This window comes from Triturus cristatus, chromosome 3_2, assembly GCF_964204655.1.
Source record: "Triturus cristatus chromosome 3_2, aTriCri1.1, whole genome shotgun sequence".
Lineage (NCBI taxonomy): Eukaryota > Metazoa > Chordata > Amphibia > Caudata > Salamandridae > Triturus > Triturus cristatus.
The window spans coordinates 1,230,993,003-1,231,006,186 of NC_140584.1; the positions used below are offsets into that span (position 1 = coordinate 1,230,993,003).

The window sequence follows — 13,184 nt, forward strand, 5'->3', positions numbered from 1 at the left end:
ACCTGGCTGAAGAGACAATATCTCAAATCCCTCGAGATATGCCCTCCCCCCAAAATTTTTCATTCGATAGTAAAGAAGTTGAGATGGCTCTAAGTAGGATGTCTAGTGGAAAGGCCCCGGGAATCGATTGTGTCCCAGCGGATCTTTTCAAACATGATTATAGTATCTGGGTACCTTATATCGCCTTCTTGGCCACTGCCCTAGTAAAGGGGGCGGCTATCCCGGAATCGTGGAAAGGGGCCGAGATATTGCCCATCTTTAAGAAGGGTGATCGCTCGTGCCCTGGGAATTATCGCCCGATCAGCTTAATTGACTCGGTCCAAAAAATCATCGCTAGGATGATTTTGGCAAGAATCCAGTTATGGATTGAGCAGGAGGACATTATATCGTCGTTGCAGGCCGGGTTTAGACCTTGCATTAGTACTATTTGTTGGACTTGGCCCTTCTGGCAGGTTCACCCCTGAACTTTTTGCTTTTACTGGTGACCTGGTGGTAGTGATTTTTGGTTTCTGCGCACTTTCCCTGTGTCCCAGAGTAAAGTGCGTGCGCACTCTGAGTGCATGTGGTGAGATAGGCCTGCCCTCACATAGGAATGCATGGGGAATGTATGTGTCCCTGGTAGTTCCTGATGCGTGGGGTGTGCAGGGTGGAGTCTGGTATGTGCGGACTCGTGTGATTAAATGCTGCGCGATGATGTGTGCGGCGTGCATGTAGCTGGTGTGGAAGTGCCACTTCTAGACGCTGGCATAAATGTGCAGTGACTGCCTGTCGCGTGATTGGCTGGCTGAGGTCATGTGACGGGCTAGGGAATCCCCAGAGTCAGGAGGAGTCACCCAGTGTTGAATAGGGAGATTAGCATGCTGATGGCTGGGGAGGAGTGCACCTTGGACCTGAATAGGGCAGGGCTTTCCCCACACAATGCTGGCTCCGCCCCCTGTGGTGCGACTGATGACCCTAGCCCTGCCAGTGAATAGAGTGAGGGGCTGAGCACATCAAGGGTGCTCCCCAACCAGCTGCAACTGGTTTTCCCCCTCACCCTGAACCCAGAACAAAGGGAAAAGGTGTATAAAAATGGGGCTGCGTCCCCACAGAGTGGTTCTCTTCCAGGATCCAAGCTGAGGGGGGCTGCTGCTGCTGGAGGCCAGGAGGAACCGCCACTTAGGACTGCCTTCCTGCCTGGAGGGCCCAGTGAGCTGTCCCCTGGCCCAGCCTTGCCCCCCTGCCTACTTTCATAAGAACTTTGCCAGGACTTTTGTTGCTGGACTTGCTTTCTCCCCTAAGCGCCTGGAGGCGCTTTTATTTTGCTTATAGCGCTAGGAGCGCTTTATTTGGTGCCCCAGCGCTTCTAGAGCGCTCCTGTATCGCCTCTGCAGCGCCGGACTGCTCCTCTTAAATGAGGGAATCCCCGGCGTAGGGATTCCCCCTCTGGTTGCCAATAGTTGAAGCGGGTGCCCACCCCGCATTGCCATGGTCGTTGGCGGGTGCCCGCCCCACTTATTTGTGTAAATCTCACCCGCCGTATATCTCTTATAACGAGGGAGCCTACTCCTCTTATTGCCGAAATCACCGCCGCGGCCGGGCTCGTAGGAAGTCAGGCAGGCCGGGGGCGGGACTCCGGGACAACCGGAAGTAGGAGGGCGGGAGCCTACCCCGCCTCCCACCGAAGACTCGCGGCTGTGTAGAGCCCCGGAGACGCCTCCGCACTGGTCATCGGCCTGAAGCGCTAAGGCCCGCCGCATCTAAAGACCTGGGAGCCTGCCTCGCCGGAAAAGCAGAGAGTAGAGTCAACGCGGGAGCCCCCCGAGCAGCAGCCCGTTGAGTTGAGCAGGGCTGGGGGACTCCGTGCGCGTCCTGTGGTTGCCGGTCCGCTCCGACGCGGGGCGCACTGTTGTGCAGAGCCTACGTGGCTCCAGCTTCTGGGGGCACTATAAGGCAGTGTTCCCAAACCCCGAGAGGCTCCAACGAGGCCCACATTGTTTTTGTAAAGAGCCCAGGGAGGCTCTAAACATAGGGGGCATTTCTTGTGGCAATCAGAGCGGCCCCGGAAGGCAGCGGGCCGCTCCAACGGTTTAGGGGCACCATTCCTTTCGAGCCCACGAGGCTCTAACGGGGCACATTTGTTTATTGAGCCTGCGAGGCTCCAACGGGGGCATTTCTTTGTTGTTTAGAGCCCAGAGGGGCTCAGGGGACCACGAGTGTTGGGTATTCAGAGCCCTGGAAGGCTCCGACGTTGGCCCCAGCCTCATTGTTTTACAGCTGCCCAGCACTTCGTGGGCAGCTGCTCCGTTTAGGCCCCTGACACATGGCGTTCTAGCCCCGACAAGGCCAGTTGGCCTAGGGACTGCAACAGAGGGTGGCTAATGTGAGTTTTGCGCTATTGTTCCTAAACCTGCACCTCTGAATGTGTTTTTATGCGTCATGTGCCTTGTGTTTACACCTCTGAAGATGTTTTTATGCGTCATGTGTAATGTGCTTATACCCCTACAGGTATTGTGATACTTAGGTGGTTGTTTTCTCCTAGTACAGGTGGTGCTAGTGAGGTCCTGGTTCACTGCACGATATTTTCCTAAGGTGGTTAGGGTTGCGTAGGTGGTACTTACCTGTTACCAGTGGTTACTGGTTGTGCGCTACATGTTTTATTTTACGCTACAGTAATTTTATATCCTATGTTCTAAGTGCTACGTTCTAAAAGTGCTAATTCGTGACAGTGGTCCATGTGGCCCTGTCCCCTGTACATATAATCCCTTGTAAAATTCTGCCCCGTGCCAGTTGGCACAGTGTAAATTGTGTGAATATTATTTAATGTGTTTTGTTATAATTCAAAGGCTATTTTTATATATAACCTTGTATGGAGTTTCCTTTGTGGTGGGCCTTGGGTGTTGTTGCTGGGTGCGCGCGCAAACGCTTTACACATTGCCTCAGAGATAAGCCTGACTGCTCGTGCCAAGCTACCAAGGGGGTGAGCAGGGGTTGTCTTTGGCGTGTACCTTCCTTGCCCTGACTAGAGTGGTGGTTTCTGCCTGGCTTTGGCGCAAGCCCTAGCCAACCAGGAATCCCATTTCTAACACTATTGAACAGGTCTTTAGGTTCCAACTGATTGTCTGGAAAACGGTCTATCTTGGTGGCGGCTCTCTATGTGCCGCCTTTGTTGACCTTAGGTCAGCTTTTGACCTAGTTCCCAGGACTAAATTATGGGGGGTTTTAGCTGGGTTAGGGATGCCCGTTGACCTCTTGAATATTGTTATCAGGCTGCATGATGATAACTTTGTCCAAGTTCGCTGGGGGAAACAAGGGCAGGTTACTGATAAATTTAAAGTAAATCGGGGTTTCAGGCAAGGGTGCGTCTTAGCGCCAACCCTTTTTCTGTTATTCATAAATAGAGTTGTGCAGTATTTTTCATCTATCTCTACTGACGTCCCCTCCCTGGGTGGTATTAAGATCCCACTGCTCATGTTCGCAGATGACACCCTATTATTGTCTCAGTCGCAGATGGGGCTACAGGCGGCCTTGAATAAGTTTGATACTTTTTGTCTCGACCATGATCTGCAAGTAAACGTTTCAAAAACCAAGTATATGGTTTTTAATAAAGGAAGAAGCACGGCAGGTCATGTTACGATGAATAATGAAACTCTTGAACTTACGAAAGTGATGACTTATTTAGGGATTGTCCTGGAAAACAAACTGAGCTGGAAGCCTCAAATTGATATTTTATCTCTCAAATTTGCTCAGCTTTCAGGGGCTCTGGTAAAAGAACAGAGACTCTCCCAGACTAAAAGGATAGGCCCAGCAATTAAGATTTATAACTCCAGGATTAGTTCTGCGATTCTTTATGGCGCAGAACTCTGGGGTTTTGCTGACCTATCCCCCCTGGTCAAGGTGCAAAATACATTTTTGAAGAACCTTACGGGCCTTCCTAGTTCAAGTCCAGTGAAACCGCTATTACTGGATCTTGGTTGTCGATCAATTGAAGATATTGCTCGGTTCAAACCTTTGGCCTTATGGAGAAGATTGTGGACTACCCCGGAAATAGCCCTCTATGCCAAGGCATTTCTGGATGTTCGTTCCATTCTGGGCTCTGGCAATATAGCTTGGTTTAAGCAAGTTAGATCGCTTTTGGAACCCATGGGCTTGGGAATTCTATGGTCCGACCCGGCTAATAACCAATTTCCTCCCCAAAAATTATTTAAAGGTCTCTATTGGTCTCTGCTTCATCAGAAACAGTCAACCCAAATCCTGGCAGAGTCTCTGACTGGTAGGTTCCTCGAGTGGAAAAACGTTCCCCTCTTAGATGATTATTGGGATATTATTAGCAGGTCCAGCGACAGGAAACTCCATCACCAACTTAGGGTTGGCTCCCTTCCTACTAGATTGTTTACTAAAAGCTGGAAGGGTGAGGTGACTGATTCCTGTCGCTGCTGTACTGATTGTGTTGAATCTGTTGGTCATATATTCTTTGCATGCCCGGCCTACGCTGCTCCTCTGGCGAAATGGCTTAAACCCATTTGTCGAAATATGGGCACTAGGCTGGGGTTCGTGGCACTAAGAATTTTACGATTTGACACTAGCGAATCTATTGTAATTGCCGTTGCAAAATTCTTAGGTTGGGTTTGGATCATTAGAAATAAGACATAAAGGCACCCAGTGATGTGTTTTATTTACTTCTTATTCTGTTTTTATCTTAGAAATGTTTTTTATTTCCCATCTGTATGGATTTCTTTTATATTGTATTGTCTTTTATGATGAATCTAATCGATAATAAAGACTATATGATGATGGTGATGATGAACAGATGCGCTTTACAAACTTTATAACATAACATAACATAACATAACATATTCCATGGGATTTATATTTCTGCAGATGAAATATCCTTCCCCGTTGTGATGGAGTAACCTGCCCACCAACATATAAACCCGGCCCTCAATGGATTGCTTGGCCTTTGGGAGCTTGCTTTGCTTTAAAGCGTTTTTCCATATCTAGTGTGGTTGTGTGACCTCACCGTGGAATAAACTCACTACATATATTGCGTCCATTGAGGTCTGGTTGTAAAACCGTCGCCCAACCAGGCCTAATGGTCTTGTCCCACTGGTAAGGGCTTGTACAAGGGCTAATTGCAATGTTCTACCTTTGTAGACTCATAGTGAGTGTTATCTTTAGGTGGAAGCACCCAGTAATGGATCCATGCTCACCTCTGACATCTGCTGTGTGCTGCACATCATGAGCTCAGAGCTTGGAACTCAGCATCTCAGGTTCTGCGGTCAATAATTTGAATACAAATAAACTAGGTAATTGTAAACCTTGGTAATTACAACACCTAGAATGAAAGAATGTATGGGATGAAATGCTATAAACAAAGGAATCATTAAGGGCAACAGGTACAGAGTACCTTGGCTGCCTAACACTCAGTCAGCTCACCCAGTTTAAAGTCTGGTGGCCCACCAGGTTTACACCGAGAGAGCAAAATGTACCCATTCAGCGTAAACCTTCCTCCGAAGGCCAGAGAGAATATGGAGCTTCAGCGGTAAGCCATTCTACCCTATTTAGAACGGGGAGTCAGATGTCTTTATACTGTCTACCAAATCCATGAATATCCTGGAGGTGAGGGAATCTTAAAATATATATATTTTTTTTAAAACTATCCTTAAACCATGGGAGAAAACTCCACTGGTGTTGGGGCTATTCATTGTTACTTTGCCAAAGCAAACTCCCACTCTAAATAACTTTGTATAAAACGTTGAGCTAGTGGTTAATACAAACCCATAGAGTTCCTTCAGGGCCGACAGTGAACTTTGAATTGGGTGGGTGAAGTGTTGCCGGACATACCACCCTGACCGCCTTCACTCCACCTGCCAAAATCTAAATTGGGCCCTAAGAAGTGGAGTCATACACTGTACAATTCTATTGTCTAATTGTTTAACGTTCTTCTAAGATAGACTCTAATGTTGTTAAAGGTATGCTTTTAAAAACTCCCATGGGACTGATTTTTTTTTGCAGATGCACATGATTGTGAAACACTAGTAACTAAGGTTGCATCATGTATTATCAACAGTCTATTTGTACACAATTAATATACTTATGTATTTAATGGTGAGCTTCTGCTAATATGCTAGAATCTCGAAATGGCATTATTTATTTAAAGACTATTGCTAGATCATATTAGGTATATAAATTCAGGATTTACAGAGACAATGCTCAGCTTCTCAGATCTGTTTGTCCATCTGTGATCTCAGGGAGGAGAAGCAGTGAAACCTGCTGACTGCTGATATTGTATCTCTTTACTCACCTGCAATTGTCTCCTTTCTAGAGGTGGTCAATGTACTCAATATCTGTTCCCTTCTCTTCCACTGGTCACTGGTGGTGCTGATGAGATATTGTATCTCTTTACTGACCTTTGAATGTCTCCCTTCTAGAAGTGGTCAATGTACTCAATATCTGTTCCCTTCTCTTCCACTGGTCACAGGTGTTGTCGATGAGATCCGCTTGGTCAATGCTGGTGATGCCTGCAACGGGAGAGTGGAGGTCAGGCATGGGAAGCGATGGGGGACGGTCTGCGATACTCACTGGGATAAGAAGGATGCTGATGTGCTCTGTAGACATCTTGGATGCGGATCAGCTTTATATGCACTAAGTGTCAATGGAGTGTTTGGAGCAGGATGGCACCGAGTGTGGCTGAGTCGGATTCGATGCACAGGAGCAGAGGCGTCCTTCTTCGACTGTCCTCATGATGCGTGGGGACATAACACCTGTCACATCAGAAGTGATGCTGGAGTGCAATGTTCAGGTGAGAGAAAGGAGCACAAAGGGAAATATTCAGTTATGAAAACTAATATCATGAACGATAAGAATGTAGTAATGTTGTTGTCTCTCCCTCTAGAAGGGTGGAATGCTACCCCCGCCGACAGAACTGGCGGGGGGTAGTATTCCAAAGCGTTTGACACCAAACACAACATGTTTTGATGCGGCCATCTCAAAGTTAGCATTTACCGTGAAGTTATAATGCACTTAAGAGTATATTGTATGGCTGTATCACAGAACAGCCATAAAGAAGTATTTCCGAAAGCTGCAGAGGGGCTCAGCTCATGCTTGGGTACCCTCTCATATAAAACCAAGCACTCTGCCTTCAAGCTTATCAAGGCCTGCCATCGGAGTGGCTTATAGGTTTATGTGTGTCTGTATATAGGTGTTGATATAGGTAGCCTATACCACGGTAAGGGGTGCAAGCACACCCTTACCCAGGTTGCAGTAGCAGACCTGTGGTGCCATTTTGGAGTGCTTCCCAGGGGTGGCATAATATATGCTGCAGCCCCTGGTAGGCCTCTGAGGTACCTATGCCCTGGGTACATAATATACCATATACTAGGGGCTTATAAGGCACTCCAGAATCCAATTAGATATGTACCTAATGTACATGGAAACCATTTTAGAGAGGAAGCAGCTAGGCTGTGGTCCTGATTAGCAGGGCCACAGCCAGACTAAGGTCGAAAAACAGTGAAACACCAGCAAACAGTGGGGGTACCCATGTGAAGCAGATCCTACTCTACTACACAACCCCCCAAACGCAAGGACATTAAACTAGCCTTGACCAGTTGAGTCTTCATGTTCTAAGTGGAAATTCCTAGAGTGTCCATCTGCCTTACATGGTTACTCCCAGGTCTATGTTCCACTGTAAAGTCCATCCCCTGTAGGGAAATGGACCACCTAAGCAGTTTGGGGTTTTCACCCTTCATTTGCTTTAGCCATAAGAGGGGCTTATGGTCTGTCTGAACAAGGAAGTGAGTACCAAAGAAGAATGGCCTCAATTTCTTCAGAGCCCAAACCACAACAAAGGCCTCCCTCTCAATGGCTGACAAACGTTTCTCTCTAGGGGTCAGCCTTCTGCTTATGAAAGCTACTGGCTGATCCTGACCTTCTTCATTCAATTGTGACAGTACAGCCCCAACCCCCAATTCAGATGCATCAGTTTGAACAATTAACTTTTTGGAGTAGTCAGGACTCTGCAGAATGGGAGCAGTACACATCAAATGCCTTTTGACAGCTAGCTGTCCAATGAACCTTTTTGGGAACTTTCTTAGAAGTTAAGTCATTCAAGGGTGTCACTATTGATCCATACCCTTTGCCAAAATCTCCTATAGTACCCAGTCAGGCCTATGAAGGCTCTCAGCTGAGTCTGGGTAGTGGGAGCAACCCAGTCCATTATGGTCTGGATTTTGCTTTGCAATGGTTGAACCTGGCCTCCACCTACAAGGTTGCCCAAGTACACAACCTGACTCTGCCCTATCTGGCACAAAGTAGCCTTGATAGTTTGGCCTGCTTTTTGCAGGGCCTCCAAAACATTCCTTATGTGGACCAGGTGATCCTCCCAGGTGGAGCTAAAGACAGCAATATCATCTAGATATGCTGTACTAAAGGATTCCAGCCCTGTGAGAACTGTATTCACCAACCTTTGGAAAGTGGCAGGTGCATTCTTCAAACCAAAGGGCATTACCACATATTGATAGTACCCACTGGCGGTAGAAAATGCTGTCATTGGCTTTGCATCATCAGCTAGTCTGACCTGCCAGTAGCCAAATGTCAAATCAAATGTGCTAAGTACTTGGCTGAGGCCAGAGTATCTATTAGCTCATCTGCCCTTGGTATTGGATGGGCATTAGTCCTAGTGACTGCATTGAGACACCTGTAGTCCACACAAAACCTCATCTCTCTTTTTCCACCACTGGTGTGGGGTTTTAGAACAAGGACCACTGGACTAGCCCAAGGGCTATCTGAGGGTTCAATAACACCTAAATCCAACATTTTCTGGACTTCTGTCCCGATACAGTCCCTGACATGGTCAGGTTGCCTATAAATCTTATTTTTAATAGGCAGACTGTCCTCAGTGTCCACTTCATGAGTGCACCAGGTAGTCTGGCTCGGAGTCAGTGAGAAAATGTGTCTGTACTGAATGAGCACCTGTCTGCTTGTTGCTGGGCAGTGAGGCTGCCTGCCAAGGCTACACCATCAACTGACCCATCATCAGGGTTCTGTGAGAGGAGGTCAGGGAGTTGGTTACTCTCTTCCTCCTGTCCCTCATCAGTTGCCATGAGCAAGCCCATGTCAGCCCTGTCCACATATGGCTTTAGCCTGTTGACATGCAGAACCCTATGGGGACTCCTGGGAGTTCCTAGGTCTAGCAAATAAGTTACCTCTCCCTTCTGTTCAACAATAGTGTGGGGTCCACTCCACTTGTCCTGGAGAGCTGCTGGGGCCACAGGCTCCAACACCCACACTTTCTGTCCTGGCTGGTAAACAGTCAGTACAGCACTTTGGTCATGCCAGGCTTTTTTGCAGTTCCTGGCTAGCCTCAAGGTTTTTGTTTGCCTTTTTCATGTACTCAGCCATCCTGGAGCGGAGACCAAGTACATAGTCCACTATGTCTTGCTTTGGGGGCCTGAGAGGTAACTCCTATCCTTCCTTCACCAAACACAATGGACCCCTGACAGGGTGTCCAAACAAAAGTTCAAATGGGCTGTAGCCAACCCTCTTTTGAAGCACCTCCCTGTATGCAAATTAAAGGCAGGGCAAGAGCAGGTCCCATTTTTGCCTAAGCTTCTCTGGGAGTCCTTTGATTATTCCCTTTAAGGTTTTGTTGACTCTCTCAAATAAACCATTGCATTGTGGGTGATAGGGTGTGGTGAACATGCAGTTCCCTCCACACTCCTTCCACATAGCAGTCAAGTAACTAGACATAAAGTTTTCACCCCTGTCAGATACTAACCTCCTTAGGAAAGCCTTCTCTTGAGAACACACTCAAGAGAGCTCTTACCACTACAGGTGCTGTAGTGGTCCTTAGGAGAATTGCTTCTGGATACCTGGTGGCATGATCCACTACCACCAGTATAAATCTGTGCCCAGATGCTGTTTGGGGATCCATGCGACCAACAATGTCGATCCCTACCCTTTCAAAGGGCACCCTCACCACAGGTAGTGGCATCAGAGGAGCCTTTGTAGTGCCACCTGCTTTGCCACTGGCTTGGCAGGTTACATAGGAGCGACAAAACTCCTTTGTGTCTTCAGACATGTGGGGCCAGTGAAAGTGAGGAACAATTCTGTCCCAAGTCTTATTCTGGCCCAGGTGTCCTGCTAGGGGAATATCATGGGCTAGGGTCAATAGGAAACCCATATACTTCAGAGGTATAACCAACCTCCTGGATGCACCAGGCTTGGGGTCTCAACTCTCTGAGTATATGATTCCATCATCCCAATAAACTTTATGGGTGCCACTAGCATTCACAGCAGCCTCATCAGCAGCTTGCTGTCTGAGGGTTTCAAGAGAGGTGCAGGTTTTCTGCTCCTGGCTCAGATCAGCCCTGGAAGGCCCCCTGTCCCCAAGAACTCAACCTGGTCAGGTTCATGCTCCTCTGGGACAGATCCTTCTTCAGGCTCAAGATCATCTCCCTGAGGAGACTGATCAGCATCCTGAGACAGGTGGGAAGCCTCTGCCTTAACCCTACTGCTCCTCCTCTTATGAGGCACCTGGTCCATTATTCCAAAATCCAATGCCTGTCCAGCTTTTGACATTTGTGCCTGTGACCTGGTCACAGCAAAGACATGTGCAGGGATCCCTAACATTTCTGCATGTGTCCTGAGCTCCACTTCAGCCCAAGCTGAAGTTTCTAGGTCATTGCCAAGCAAGCACTGTACTGATAGGTCCGCACTTACCACAACCTTCTTAAGGCCAGTTACCCCTCCCCAGGAGAAGTTAACAACTGCCAGAGAATGGTCTGTTCTGACATTGCTAGCATTGGTCACTTGGTACATTTCACCAAGTATAATCTGCCCAGAATCCACAAGATCTTTTGCCACCATTGTGACATTTGCTTCTGTGTCCCTGAATGCCCAAACTTCTACTCCATTAATTAAAGGCTGCTGTCTGTATTTGCCCAAGTTACTGGGACTCACAAAGGGGGACGCATCCATGCCCCCATCACTGACAAGCACAGCCTGAGTTGGTACTCTGACTAGGCCAGAGTCCATCTCAGAACCCAGGGTCAACCCTACCCCACCCTTATTATGTGTATTCCTACCACCAATAGCAAATGCACTGGGGGAGCAGGTGCCTTATGGGCATTGGTAGGGGCTGGAGTATTTTCTTTGGCCTTGGTGCAGTCTCTAGTCCAGTGAGTCTTCTGTTTATAGATTTTGCACCAAGGTTTCTTTTGACCTTTACCCTTTCCTGACTGTGAATCCCCACCTGAAGAAGATTTTTGGGGCCCTTGAGAAGACTTCTGGTTTTTACCCTTGTCCCCACCCTTGTCAGAGCTTTTGGAATCTTGCTTCTTTGGGTCACCACCTTGGTTCTGTACCTTCTGCCTCACCCTGGTTCTGACCTATTTGTCTGCCTTCTTTCCCAATTCTTGGGGAGAGGTCAGATCCGAGTCTACCAGGTACTGGTGCATCAGCTGATTTTGACAGTTATTAAGAATCAGCTCCCTCATTATCAGATTGTACAATCCTATCAAGTCGCACACTTTACTGCCGAATAACCAACCTTCCAGAGCCTTAGCAGCACAGTCAACAAAGTCAACTCAGTCCTGATTTTGTGCCTTTTGGGTGTCTCTGAACTTTAACCTGTATTGTTCAGTGTTTAGGCCAAACCCATCTATCAGTGCACTTTTCAAGACTATGAAGTCATCAGCATCCTCTTCTCTTACAGTGAGGAGCTTGTCTCTACCTTTGTCTGCAAAGGAGAGCCATAGGATTGTTGCCCACTGACCTTGAGGGACCTTCTGTACTTTACAGGCCCTCTCCAAGGCAGTTATCCATTTGTGGATGTCATCCCCACACTGGTAGGGAGGGACAACCTTACTTAGGCTTCTATGGTCATAAGACCTCTCCCTATCTCTAGGGAAATTGCTGCCAGCAAGGGACTCTAGTCCCTTCTTTTCACTAGCTCTGTAGAGCTCCAGAGCTTCCCTATCTAAGGCCATCTGTTGCTTTGTGAGGTTGAACTTGTCTTGCTCATACTTCAGCAGTCTCTCTCTCCTCTCCTGGGAAGTTTCCCTCCCTCTGTGAGAAGAAACAGAGGTTCCTATAGAAGAGTTAGACTGGATAGATCCCCTTGACAGACATCTATCCCTTCTAGCCCTGTTGCCAGGCCTACCAGGAGGAATCAAGGAAGTGGCATTATTGTCACCCTCCTCATCCTCATCCTGGTGGTGTGTGTTCACCAGAGTCTGGTCATTGTCAACAGTCTGGTCAGCATTAGAGTTAGGGTCAGGGGAGATTCCACCCCTAGACCCACCCTCAGGTGCTGCCCCACCCACACTGTCTAAATCATCAGGCCCACTAGGCCCTGTGATATCATCCTGTTTCAGTATCTTTATGAGATGCTGGGTGGATGGACTTTTGCCTGTCTTCAGCTTCCTAATGGAACATAAGGCCCTAAGCTGAGCAAAGGTGAGATCCTCATATTTATAGGGAAGGAGCTCACCGGTTCCTTGAAGGAACCCACTGGTTCCTAGCTGGGTAGACAATACTAATATGGTGTGGTGTATTGCACTACCTACACTAGTGTGGCCTACTAAACTCTCTTGAGTTGTAGAAAGGGTGTGCTATCCCTTAACACACAACTCTAAGTACAGTAGAACTTACTGCAGCTAAACTTGATATAATATGTACCTTAGGTACCTTTAGTGGTTTTCAGTTGATCAATTCAATTGAGATTGTCTGGTAAACAATAGCAAGCTGGAATCCCACACGCTGTACACCAATGTGAGAAGGTGGCTTGATATATGCTGTCCACTAGTTCTAGTGGGCACATTGTATCAGTCCAAACAACCCCTTATGGTGATAGGTTAAAGACAACCTTTATTGAAAGCTATCCTAGTGGTAGCTATGAAGACCCTTTGGACTTAAGAAGTTCTAGGGCTAGCACCCACGAAAGCACCAGAGTACTCGAGTTACCTCACCCAGGGAAGCCGGGTGCATAGGTGTCTTTTGGTGTCGGGTCGCGTCGTCAATTCCAATGGGAGCCTGCAAAGAACTGCTGCTGCCGTGAAGAGGAGAAGTGTATGGAGAGATCCAAGCCTGGATCTAGGATGGAAGGAACCTGAAAGCAGAGGGGACAGAGTCTGGGTCACTAGCCAGTGACCTAGGGCAGGATGGACCAATGCCCACAGATGCCCGGTGCTTCAGGTGAGTTGATG

General features: G+C 47.8%; 1 protein-coding gene across 1 annotated transcript in view; it reads left to right on the forward strand.

The window, feature by feature from the left end:
- The window catches only part of LOC146859535 (CD5 antigen-like), a 608,239-nt gene that overhangs the window by 407,583 nt on the left and 187,472 nt on the right, over window positions 1-13,184 (forward strand). Inside the window, exon 4 of the mRNA XM_085650239.1 lies at window positions 6,461-6,781. Within this exon, the coding sequence (XP_085506365.1) occupies window positions 6,461-6,781 (321 nt within the window). The remainder of the gene's footprint in view (window positions 1-6,460; window positions 6,782-13,184) is intronic.